Raw genomic sequence first — 12,146 nt, forward strand, 5'->3', positions numbered from 1 at the left:
CCTGGTTACAATGGATGGGGGGGGGTCTTGGAATTATGTCTGTTATTGCTGATTGTCAAATATAACTGAGTAAATGGGTAAATATTAACTAGTTTACCCAAGGCTAGTTGGGAAGAAGCGCAGCACTGGGGGGTTAAACCAGGGCCGTCTTTACAGCATTATGGGCCCCGGGCAAAGCAGTGTACTGGGGCCCCTATGACAACTACTCACAGGAATAAAAATGTAAATGGTCGATAAAATGGGGCCCCTATGCTCGTGGGGCCCCGGGCAAGTGCCCATCAGGCCCATGTGTTAAGACGGCCCTGGGTTAAACTAGGGGGAAACTCACAGGCCGGATGGCCGCAGAGCCCCCTGCCCCAAACACGGTGCACCAGGGACGGGCCTAGTATTCACGCTGCCTTCGTACTGCCCGCTCTTTCCTCGCTGCCCCATTTCGGCTGCATTGCACGCCACCCATCAACCACCACCATGAGCGGATACCTCTGTGCACGATCACCGAAATCCGTTATAAAGAGGTACGTAATGATGAGGGTTGACATGGCAAAGATTTGGCATGTCAAAAATTACTTAAACTTCAACAGATGTACTGTCAAAGATATCCTGACTGGATGCATCATGGCCTGGTCCAGTAATTCCAATACACAGAAATGCAAGAGGCTGCAAAGAGCAATGGACTCAACCCAGTCCATCATGGGCACAACCCGTCCTCCCTTCAAAAGCATCTGCATGAGGTGCTGCCTCAAGGGGTGGCACAGCGGTAGAGCTGCTGCCTTTCAGCGCCAGAGACCTGGGTTCGATCCTGAGTACGGATGCTGTTGCACAGAGTTTGTACCTTCTCCTGATGCTCTGATTTTGTTTTCTCCAGATGCTCTGGTTTCCTCACATGCTCCAAAGTGGTACAGGTTTGTAGGTTAATTGAGTTCGGTAACTTGTAAATTGTGCCTAGTTTGTTGGATAATGCTCGTGTACAGAGTGATCACGGGTCAGCATGGGCATGGTCAGCCAAAGGGCCTGTTTCCACGCTGTATCTCTAAAATCTAAATGCAGCTATCATCAAAAATCATCACCTTCTGGCTTTGCCATCTTCTCAATGCTACCATTTGGCAGAGGTACAGAAGCTTGAGACTACCAAGGTCAGGAAGAGCTACTTTCCTGCAACCATCAGTTTCTTGAACTGACCTCTACAACTCTAATCCTACCTTGACAAGGACACACTGTGGTCCATTTCTTGCACAACTGTGGATTGGTTTGCAATTATGTTTTGCATCATTGTTTGTTTGTTTTTGCATACTTTTTTTGAATGGCAGAATTTGTGCATAATTTACATTCCAGTGTGTCGTCTAAGTCCATGTATCTGGGTTACTGTTGCAAGCAACTTCCCCAACACCCGGTCAACGCACCAACTGAAGAAGGATTTTGTACAGAAACATCACCTATCCATGTTCTCCAAAGATGGTGCCTGACCTGCTGAGTTACTCCAGCTCTTCGTGTCCTTTGATGTGTGCACCAGCTTGTGAGTTGTCTGAGTCCATGATCCTGGCTGGGTTATTGGTACAGACACCTGTCCCGTTGTCCGGGCACTGCGCTGACTGGTGTGCTGTCTCTGTCCATGAAGGCTGGATTGCTGCTGCACCCACCCACCTGTCCTGTTGCCCAGGCACCCATCCATCCCACTGCCAGGGCACCCACCTGTCCCATCGCCTGGGCACTACACCAACAGGTGTGTCTGGGTCCATGAGCCAGGGTTGCTGTGGCACCCACTTGTCCCATTGCCCACCACCTCTGACTGGAGTGCTGTATGAGTCCATGAGCCTGGGTTGCTGGTGATAAGGACCCGCCCTGTTGGCGGGGCACCACTGACTCGAGTGCTGTACAAGTCCATGCATGAGGCTGGGATGCTGCTGTTGCAGCCATCTGTCCCATTACCGGGGCACCACAGTGACTGGACTGGACTGGAGTGCAGTGTGTGTGTGTCCATGAGCCTGGGTTGCCGGGACACCACTGGAGTGCTATGTGTGTCCATGAGGCCGGGATGCTGGTGGCGGCCCCGCCCTGCTCGTTGCCGTGGATACCCGCGTGTCCACGCGCCGCGCTGGCCGGGAGCGCGCACCTGACGTCACGCGGCGCGCCAGGTTGGCCCCGCCCACCCCGGATGTGACGCGGGAGGGCAGGGGCCGAGAACCGGAGCCTGGGTCTGGATCTGGATCAGCGGCCGCAGGGCGACGGGTTGAGGTACCGGGCAGGGCAGGGCGAGGGCAGGGCGAGGGGCGACGTTACCGGTACCGGGAGGGGTGATGGGCGACGGTGTTGGTACCGGGCAGGGCGAAGCCTGGGGCGACGGGCTGAGGTTCAGGTAGCGGCCCTCGGTCCCGGCCGCTAGCGCTGGTGTCCGGCGAGCCCGCCCCGGGGCATGGGCGACCCGGGGGCAGTACCAGTGCTGGGGTGGGTGGGTGGTACAAGCGCTGTGGCAGGGGTGATGTCTTGGGGGGCAACGGGTATTGGGGTCACTGGGAAGAGAAGTCTGGGTCCCTGGCTGGCGCCTGATGTTGGGTGGTGAGGTGCTTAGCCTTGGCCGGGGGCGTGGGGTGTGTTGTCTTGTGGTTGGTTGTGTACAAGGACAAGGGAGAGAGGTCTGTGTCCCTGGCCTCTGTTGTTGAGTGAGGAAGTTCCTGGTGATGTTCCGGGGGCGTGTCCAAGGTGGAGAGGGGGTGGCGGGGGGGGGGGGGGGGGGGGGGCTGAGGCTGAGTGTCTTGGATCGGGATTGGACCCGAGCCTGGGGATGTCTGAGGCTCTGGGGAGTGTCCTGGGTTGGGAGATCCTGCGAGGGGGAGAGGGTACGGGTTTGGGGTGTGGGGAGGAGTTCCTGGTTTTTGGGGTGTTAAGGGGTGAATGGAGTGTCCTGGATATGGGGTGGGATAGGGCTGGAAGTGGGGAAACACCGGAGTGCATCTCCCTCTACTTCCGTCAGACTGACTGCCTGCCTCTGTTTCCAGACCCAGTCAATGTTAAAAATGCTTTGAAAAGTTGAAGTTATGTTATAGTTATGTTATAGTTGCAAAATAAATACACATTCATGCTGGTTTTCAATGAAATCCCCCATTTTATCCTCAATCCATTTTATCTCAATCCTCCATATATCTATCGTGGTGTACTCTGACCTGAACTTTGACTGCTATTGGTAGTTGTGAGAACCAACTTTTAAAGGTACCAATTAACATTATTCCCATTGCAGGATGCAGTTTTGAATATATCTGTAACCTTAACTTTATAGTTTAAAAGATATTGGAACCAAGATCAGAAATGCAGTAAAATATTGGCTATCTTGATCATTAGTATTATTTTTGTTCACCTTTGATGGCTAAAAGTGAAATTTATCAATGCAATGAAAGACACCAGAGAAAGATCACTATACATTAATTCTCCTTCACCTGCTGTTTCCACTCCATCAGCCTTCAGAACTGAAACCGCCTGCAGAGCACAGCCAAAGTCTGTTCCAAAATTATTGGACTCCCTGTCAGAACCCTCTCCACCTATGCGACTAGCAGATGCTAAGGTCAGCTGGCAGGATTTTACAGGACACCTCACATGTCCTGTTCTCTGTGTTTGTGTGGCTCCCCTCAGGTCGCCAGCTTCGCTGCCCAGGCTGTAGGACACAGAGGAGAAGGGCAACCTTTGTCCCCAAGGCTGTTCAGCTCCTCAACTCTCAACCACCCCTGTCCCGCTGCTCACCCTGCTAATCCCCCCCTGCCAATAGTTTTTGTACTACTCTACGTGCCTTTGTAAATTGGCCCACGGGGCCAACTAAAGTGTTTTTGAACTTGAACTTCTTGGGGGCACAACAAGTTAAGATCAGGTGACTGCACTAAAGAGGCTGTTGGGTCACATGGGGTTCCAAGTTCATCGATCCCTGAAAGTGCAACACAGGCAGATATGAAAGCAATTGATATACTTGACTTCATAAGTCTGGGCGCAGAACATAGTGTTGATGTTGTGTTGTAACTTTATAAAACACTGGTTAGGCTGTACCTGTAGAATTGTGAGCAAGTTCGCCATATTATAGCTGTTTGCCATATTATCGGTAGGATGTGATTGTGCAGCAGAGAGTATATGTGAGGTTTCACCAGGATGTTTCCTGGATTGGAGAAATTTGGTCATGTGGAAAAATTGGCTTGTTTTCCCTGGAAAGGAGGAGGCCTGATGGAAATAATCAGATTATGAGAGGTGTAGAGTAGATAGTTAAAATCTTGTTCATGAGGCAGGTTCTCAAAAAAGGGTATTGTTTAAAGTAGGTGAGAGGGAATTTAAAGGGGATCTTAGGATTTGTTTACAGTGATAACTGCAACTTACTGCCTGAGGAGCTGGTGGAATGGGATATAATTACTGTGTGACATTCAGACAGATACTTAAGTTTGCAAGGCACAGATGATTTCAGAGGTTTCAAAGGTCTTTTATTGTCACATGTACCAATTATTGTCACATGTACCAATATGCGAATTACCACACAGCCATACGAAAAAAAGCAACAAGACACACAACTACATAAAAGTTAACGTAAACATCTACCACAGCAGATTCCTCACTGTGACGAAAGTCCAATCCTCTTCCTCTTTATTGTCCCGCATCCGTCGGGGCAATCAAAGCTACTGCAGCCGGCGGTCGAAGCCCCCGCGTCGGGGCGATCGAAGCTCCTGCGGCTTAGAGTTATTGAAGTCGGTCTCTGACCAGAGACCGCGATGTTGGCTCCGTGATGTTAAGTCCGCAAGTACCCATGGTTGGAGCTCTGAGGTCGATTCCTGGCAAAGGGATCGCGGGCTCCGCGATGGTAAGTCCCGCAGGCTCCCTGTGGTGAAGCTCTCAAAAGTCGGTCTCCAGCAAAGGCCGCCAATTCCTCGATGTTAGGCCGCAGTGCGGACGGAGATACGATACAGGAATAAAACGCATCTCCGTCGAGGTAAGCGATTAGAAAAGGTTTTCCCCAACCTCCCAACCTCCCATATAAAACAAGCTAAAGAACACTAAAAACACACATTTAACACATACTATTAAAACACAAAGAAGAAAGGGACAGACAGCCATTGCAGGTGATATGATCTTAATGCAAGCAAATGGGACTCATGCAGTTGGGCAAAATGGTTGTCATGGATATGGTGGGCTAAGGGACCTTATTTCTGTGCTATAAAACTCTATAACTTTCTGTCATTTGCTTATTTTCATTTTTTTTAAATGCTGCACAGTTTTCCATTTACCAGATAAACTTTCTAGCTAATTTAAATTTCCTTTATCACTAATGTGCTCTCGTAGGTTTTATCAACTTCTACTTGTGGGGTAGTGTTTAGGAAACCTTTTCTAACTGTTACACTGGCTTTGCAGTGAAAATATGTCTTCCATGGATCTGAGTGCTCTTTCCCCATTTTAAGTCCTACTTTTATGAGACAAGTTGTGTGTGTACATTGTTGCTCTCACTGGTGGCATATCAATGTACACATTTTTAAAAAGTTTACGTATATACACTCTGCAGTGAGTCACAATAACTATCTTAAATATATGATGAATGGTTTTGTCAGGGCGCCTAATGGACAGGATTCCCAACATGAGTTTTGTCAAAACACATAAGTAAATTTGCACTGATGCATGTATGACTGTTCTTCTGTGCCTTGTTTTTTCTGATGGATGGATGGAATCAAGCCAAGCTTTTAATGGAATAATAGTATCAAGGAGATGATTGGGCTCTGCTTCCATCACATATCGATCCCGAAACCCATTTTCTTTACCATGCATTTTACAAAGCTTTTGTTACTGGGAACAGATGCTAGCATGAAAGCTAATTTATTTTGCTCTGTGTTGGGCAGGAGCTCTTGTGCCCTGTTTTTAAGACAAGTCTCACATCACTGCTTTACCTTTGCATTGATTGCAGCATACTGGAGAGTGTGAAGAATGTATTCGCCGCAACGGAGGGACTTTATATCAGTGACCCTGGGTAGCCAGGCAGGAAGGAACTATGACAACAGTAAAACCTGGCGAAGACAGTCAAGTTGGAGGGTAAGTTCAGTTGCGTCAGGAATTTTCCTCTGTGCTTTATTATAACATTAGGTTCAGTGTGACCTTATTGTTCGCTTGGTTACTATTCAAAATGAGATACGTCGCAGAGACTAAGTCTGTCTCTCACTTAGTTACGTTAATATGATTCAATAGTATGGGAAGTTTGTGCAATTGGTGCATAACATTTTAAACTGGATTTTTGAAAAATCTCCATTATGGTTGCATTTTTGTTCAAATTGTGTTTTTCCATTTGGAAAGTGCAAGAAGTTTAATTCCATGTCACAGCTACTTGGCATCAATTACTGAAGCTGATGGGTTGGTCCATGGGAAAGATTTATGTTCCCAGTGAGGCAATGGTATTAAAATAGTATAGCAACTTCTATACAAGTACTTTGATTTTAAATGAGACTCCGTAAGCCGGAAATATGGTATAGTTTGGTCTGCTCGTCTGGCTTTCAAGCCCTATACTCAATGGTTAAAATGTGTTGACTGTTTCGTGTCAAGCCACATATGGCGAACAGATTAAATTACTTATCTCAGTAAGAGATCAGAAGTCAAAATTGTTGAGTTGGCTCGAAGTTCTTTTCGCGATGTGAAACTGTTAAGAGATAACATAGTCCTTCATCTCACAACAATAAATGGAGCATTACCTAATGCACAAGAATAAGGCAAGGAAGCATAATTCTTGTTTTTTTTTTTATTGCACATTTAGTTTAGAGATACAGTGCTGAAACAGGCCCTTTGGCCCATTGGGTCCACACTGACCCAGTGATCCCCATACACTAGCAATATCCTACACACTAGGGCCAACTTACCAAAGCCAATTACCATCCAAACCTGTACGTCTTTGGAGTGTGGGAGCACCTGGAGAAAACCCACGCGGTCACGGGGAGAACGTTCAAACTCTGTACAGACAGCACTCATAGTCAGGATCGAGCCCTAGTCTGGCGCTGTAGGATACCAACTCTACCGCTGTGCCACTGTGCCGCCCCTGGACCCACCTGCTTCTAAACATGACTTACAATAGACAATAGACAATAGACAATAGGTGCAGGAGTAGGCCATTCAGCCCTTCGAGCCAGCACCGCCATTCAATGCGATCATGGCTGATCACTCTCAATCAGTACGGAAGTCTCATCTAAAATCTGTACGTCAAACAGTTTTGTATTCGTTGATCAATCTTCATTTGCAAATGCAGTAACTATACTGTTGCCATAACCATTTCCTGAGGCAGTCCCTCGAGATCATGGGTGACTTCCACTTCCATTTTGTAGATTCTGCGCTGGTGAATGAGGCCAATTTGAAAGCTGCAGACCCTTCAATGGCTGGGCCAGGTTGTGGCCAAGGGGTAGGTAGGTGAGTAGTCGATGCGGTGGTCCGCTTCAGTTGCTTATTCAGTGGCTCTGCTCTCCGTGCATGGCCAGGGCATTCTCAATACCATCCTGACTGCTCCTCCACACTGACCGGTCATGAGTCAGCATTTTCCCCCAGAGGCAGTGGGGATATTGCATTTCCTCCAGGAGGCTTTGAGCACCTCCTTGAGTCTCCCTCAGTCCACCTGGTAATCGCTTCTCATTACAGAATTCACAATAGAGGGTCTGCAAAGGCAGTCTGGTGTTGGTGAAGCAAATCACAGAGCCTGTCAAATTACTCAACTGAGAGTAGCTTAGGTTATGCTGAGGATATTGGCTGAGGAGGGAAGAGTGAACCAACCTCAGTGATTCTTGTGATTTTGGATGATTTTGTGGGGACATAGTAGGTGGTATCTTGTTGCTGGCTTAAAGTGCCTGCAGTAAGTAGTCCAGGCTTCAGGGGCACATGTGAGAGAGGGATCACTGCTGCCAGGTAGGCCATGAGTTTCGTACTATGCCTGAGGTCTTTATCTTTGAACACCCTTTTGTTTGATTTGGTAATACTGTGGTGTGCATGGAGCAGTTGTAAATTTCAACACTGTCTACCTTCTCTGAGAGGTGATCCATGTTTGCAGCCTTTTGCCTTTATTGTTGGAGGGCAGTGTGGTGCATTAAGGAAGGTTGATAGAGGATGTTTGTTTTCTGGATACAGAGCGTAAGGCCCATCCTCCAAGTCTGTGCATCACACCACCATTTGCTGACTGCACCTTGACTGTGGATGTTGGAGGACCTTGTTCTGGTGTGAAGATTGAACCACGTCCAAGCTGTAATGCCACAAAGTTTGTTGATGTTTTAATGGCATTAGACTGGAAATTGCCAAGGTTGATTGGGAGAGGCTATTGGAAGATGAAGGGATGTTTGGCAAGTGATGTTGATATGCTTCAAGACCTCGCTGTTCTCTTCCCTGAAATCCGAGCTTCCAAGAGGTTCTCAATGGGAAATACAGGCAAGTAGTATTCATTTAAGATCTTGCCCATTTCCCACAGCTCCACACATAGATGGCCATACTGATCTTTAAGAGGATCTATTTTCTCCCTAGTTACCCCACTGCCTATACCTGACGTATGCCTTATTATTTTCACTAACCAAAGCCTCCATATCCTTTGGTAGGCACAAAATGTTGGAGTAACTCAGCGGGACAGGCAGCATCTCTGGAGAGAAGGAATGGGTGACATTTTTTTGGGTCGAGATCCTTCTGAAGTCTGAAGAAGGGTCTCGACACGAAACATAGATCAGTCTGAAGAAGGGTCTCGACCTGAAACGTCACCCATTCCTTCTCTCCAGAGATGCCACTTGTCCCGCTGAGTTACTCTAGCATTTTGTGATTTTTTTCGATTTCAACCAGCATCTGCAGTTCTTTCCTCCATATCCTTTGTCAGCCAGTTCCCTACTCCTGCCAGCCTTGCACTTCACACCAACAGAAGCGTGAGGATGTGACCCTTTCCCTTTCGCACGTTAGCAGTTTGGATGAGACAGAAGGTGACATAGTCTAAAACTAGAGGGCATTGATTTTAAGGAGAGAAGGGAGAGAATTAAAGGGGACCTAAGGGGGATGTTTCTCAGTGTGGCGGAAGCTGCCAAAGGAGGTGGTAGTGATGTGTACAATTACATGTAACCAAGATCCTTGTACAGGTACATGGATAGGAAAGGTTTTGAGGGATATGGACCCAAAAGCAAGTAAATGGGATTAGCTCGGGAAAGTAGCATGGTTGACATGGATGGGTGAAGGTGAACTTGAAATGCAACATTGTGGTAAAAGAATTGAGAAAAATATTGCGACATTGACATATCTTGTTTGGCACCGTTCTTTATTAAGAGTAGTTCTTTTACCGGATGCATTTGTTAATGGCGTAGTTCAAATGGCCATGTGTTGTGATTTGTGCTACTCCCAGTTCTTGATATTGCTTTGGCAAAGATCCTGTCCACTGTGCCTGCAGATGGACAGAAACCATACTGATTTCAGGAGCATGTCTTCCTCCACTTGGAGAAGGCAGTTGAGGAGTTCTCTGGCAGTGACATTCCCTGTGATGGATAACGCAGCCTCTGGGTAATTACCACATCTGGTCTCTTTTCTTGAGCTGGTCACCATTCCTTGAATCTCTTGGAATTTCTTTCTCTTCCCAGACTGGCGAAGAGGCTATAAATTAGTGACTGAAATGGATCATTTTAGGATTTTTCCAGTGATACTGCCTGCTCCCGAGTTATTGACTAAAGCAGCACTGTCGAGCCTCCTGTTAGGAGATCCACTTCATGGCTCCCCTCCCTGATCAGGACCAAGCCTGATGCAGAATGAGAGGTGGTGAGTCACTGTTATTTAGTTGGGGCTTGGCCACTTTGACTTGTTAGTCAGGAGTAGTGGCAAGGTTGGTCCAGATGGACGTGTGAATGGAGGCCAAGGCGCTCTTGTTAAGGACAGAGTCACAGTTGAGGAGGTCTTTGTTTTCCTTCCAGCATTAACTACTTTGTCCTATTCTTGGTGAGATGTGATCTTAATTGCTTGGCCATTGCAGGCTTTTACAGTGCTGAAGAGCATGAACGAGGCTGTCAGTGTCGCTGCTTTTCCTACAGTCCCTCCAGCCACCACCCAATCTTCAGAGCCTGGGTTTTCTTCTGGACCTCCATTTTGGGTGCGTGTAGAACTGTTTTTGGGGGATAGGTGGGGCATCTAATCCGGGATCTCTGTGTTTGTGATTAATTAGCTTTTCAATCTCTGGTTTATTAAACCAGCCTGACCGGTTCTTGTTGGAGAAGTCGGAGAGTCTTTTCATGAATGCCAATTTTGTTAAACCTCAGAGTAACGCCTTACTTGTAACTCGTGTCTGGTGGGAGTTGTCAGGTATCTGAAAAAGGCCAGCTTTGTGGGATGCTTGGAGTTGACCTTGTGGCAGTACTTCAGAAGAAGCGGTTATTTTGTGGGCAGGTTAATGGAGAGAGTGGAGCTGATTAGACCGTGGTCAGTCAAGTGGTTGCTGGTATCTCACAATGAAAGCAATGTCCATGTGAAAACACCCGAGTTTTACCAAGCACCTGTCATTGTTGGGATTGTCCAGGTGAGTCCTGATATTCCAAGTGTTGAACATGATGCGGCAGAGAGGAAGTTGCCTCTGTTAACCATGGGGGTCATTTTTACATGCTAGCTATTACATGGGCTGCACAGCAGCATCTTGACCAACCTGCCAGAGGCTCAGGGAGCAGATCAGGAAAGGCAGCCCTGCGCCCACATCAAGAGAGTGCTGTCAAGCAGGGAGAGACACAGGGTGGCATCTGGACAGATAAGTTCAGATAAGTTTCTGCCTTTTTCTGTTCATTTGCTCGGCAGCTATACCCTTGCTGGGAAATGGGCAGGTGTTTTTCCACCTGTCTGAAAGTCAAGCACAAATCTTGAACATCTCCAGGTGGTTCTGGTTTAAAAGACTCTGTTTCATCTCTAGTTTATTCCATTTCCTGAGGAAGTGGTATGGTTAACCATTTGGGGAGGGAGAGGCAAAAAAAAAGATGAAATCACACCATTTGCAATTGAAACAAAGAGATAAGCATGGTGCATTTTGGGGCGAGGTTTTATAGAACTCCACAATTACATTTTCCCCCAATTTTTCTGTATTTTTCAACTAGAAATGGAAACAACTCTCAAGATTGCAGCGAAGCCTAATTGCCTTTCTATTTATCTTCATGGTGTTCTGTGGTATTGCAACATATCTTAACCTGACTGAACACTGGCAAGGTAGGCAGCATTTGCTGGCTTTTGCATTTGAAGATTGTCTAAACTGTCAATTTGAATACATTCTGTATTTCCACAGTAAGAAAGCAGTTGGTATAGTTGTTTGAAGTTACCATATGCAAGCAGTAGTTATCTTTTTTATGTAGATACTAGACCAAGTGGACCCGTTGGGCCCAAACCTCTCCTGCATTGGTGCAGCACCCTGTCCTCCCCCTCCTCAACCCCCTCTCCCCCCTCCCTACCTCCTCCCCTCCTTTTAAACTTAAAAATGTGAATAACTTTAAAAATATAAGACCCATTTCAATAAAACTACTTGCATTATCACTAAAGTGACAAAGGTGAGTAAGGTGAGCCTAAAATTGTCGCGCTATCGTGTACCGTTTTGGCTGAAGTTCAGTCACAAACAAAATAACAAACAAGAGTTTTAGTATATAGATGTTCAAAGTCAAAATATATAATAGAAATAAAAGGAGAAAATGCAGCCTCTGAGAGAGCAGCCGTTGAAAGGAGTGGTTGGCATTTGCAACGTCCAGCAGGTGTGAGATGTCCATGGGATCATCAACTCTCATTAAGGGACTGGATCCTCCTTAATCCAGACTGTAGCCTGTGGTTAGGCCTTGGCCCGGTATCGTCGCCGGACCAACCTATAACTGCTTAGCTGTCGACAAGTGTGCTGAACTTGTTTACCAGACCATGAGTGGTCACCAAATCTCATCAAGGCCCTGCTTCTGGCTGAACAATTAACAGGCTGTGTGAGTATTTTAAATGTCTCTGATAATCGGAGATGTTTGAATGCTGTTAAAATTATTTAAATAATTCAGAAAATTAATTTTAGAAATACAAAACTTCAAACACATTAAACTGTTTTTAATTAATAACAAATATACAAATTAATAATATCTCGGATAATAAAAAGGGATTAATGTAAAAGGGTGTTTGAACGCTGATGGACATTCGGTGGGCCACAGGGCCCATTC

At 46.6% G+C, this 12,146-nt stretch overlaps 1 protein-coding gene across 5 annotated transcripts in view; it reads left to right on the forward strand.

The window, feature by feature from the left end:
- The first annotated feature begins 2,127 nt into the window (after positions 1 to 2,127).
- Positions 2,128 to 12,146, forward strand: part of LOC144608503 (endoplasmic reticulum mannosyl-oligosaccharide 1,2-alpha-mannosidase-like) — a 44,119-nt gene continuing 34,100 nt past the window's right edge. For 2 of the 5 annotated variants that reach the window (XM_078426353.1, XM_078426352.1), the window contains exons 1-3: positions 2,128 to 2,232; positions 5,915 to 6,039; positions 11,064 to 11,172. In XM_078426353.1, coding sequence (XP_078282479.1) covers positions 5,935 to 6,039; positions 11,064 to 11,172 — 214 coding nt within the window. In that variant the 5' untranslated portion in view covers positions 2,128 to 2,232; positions 5,915 to 5,934. Of the gene's footprint in view, positions 2,233 to 5,914; positions 6,040 to 7,313; positions 7,396 to 11,063; positions 11,173 to 12,146 lie in introns of those variants that run through there. The other 3 variants (XM_078426355.1, XM_078426354.1, XM_078426356.1) reach the window with 2 other exon arrangements.

This window comes from Rhinoraja longicauda, chromosome 31, assembly GCF_053455715.1.
Source record: "Rhinoraja longicauda isolate Sanriku21f chromosome 31, sRhiLon1.1, whole genome shotgun sequence".
Lineage (NCBI taxonomy): Eukaryota > Metazoa > Chordata > Chondrichthyes > Rajiformes > Arhynchobatidae > Rhinoraja > Rhinoraja longicauda.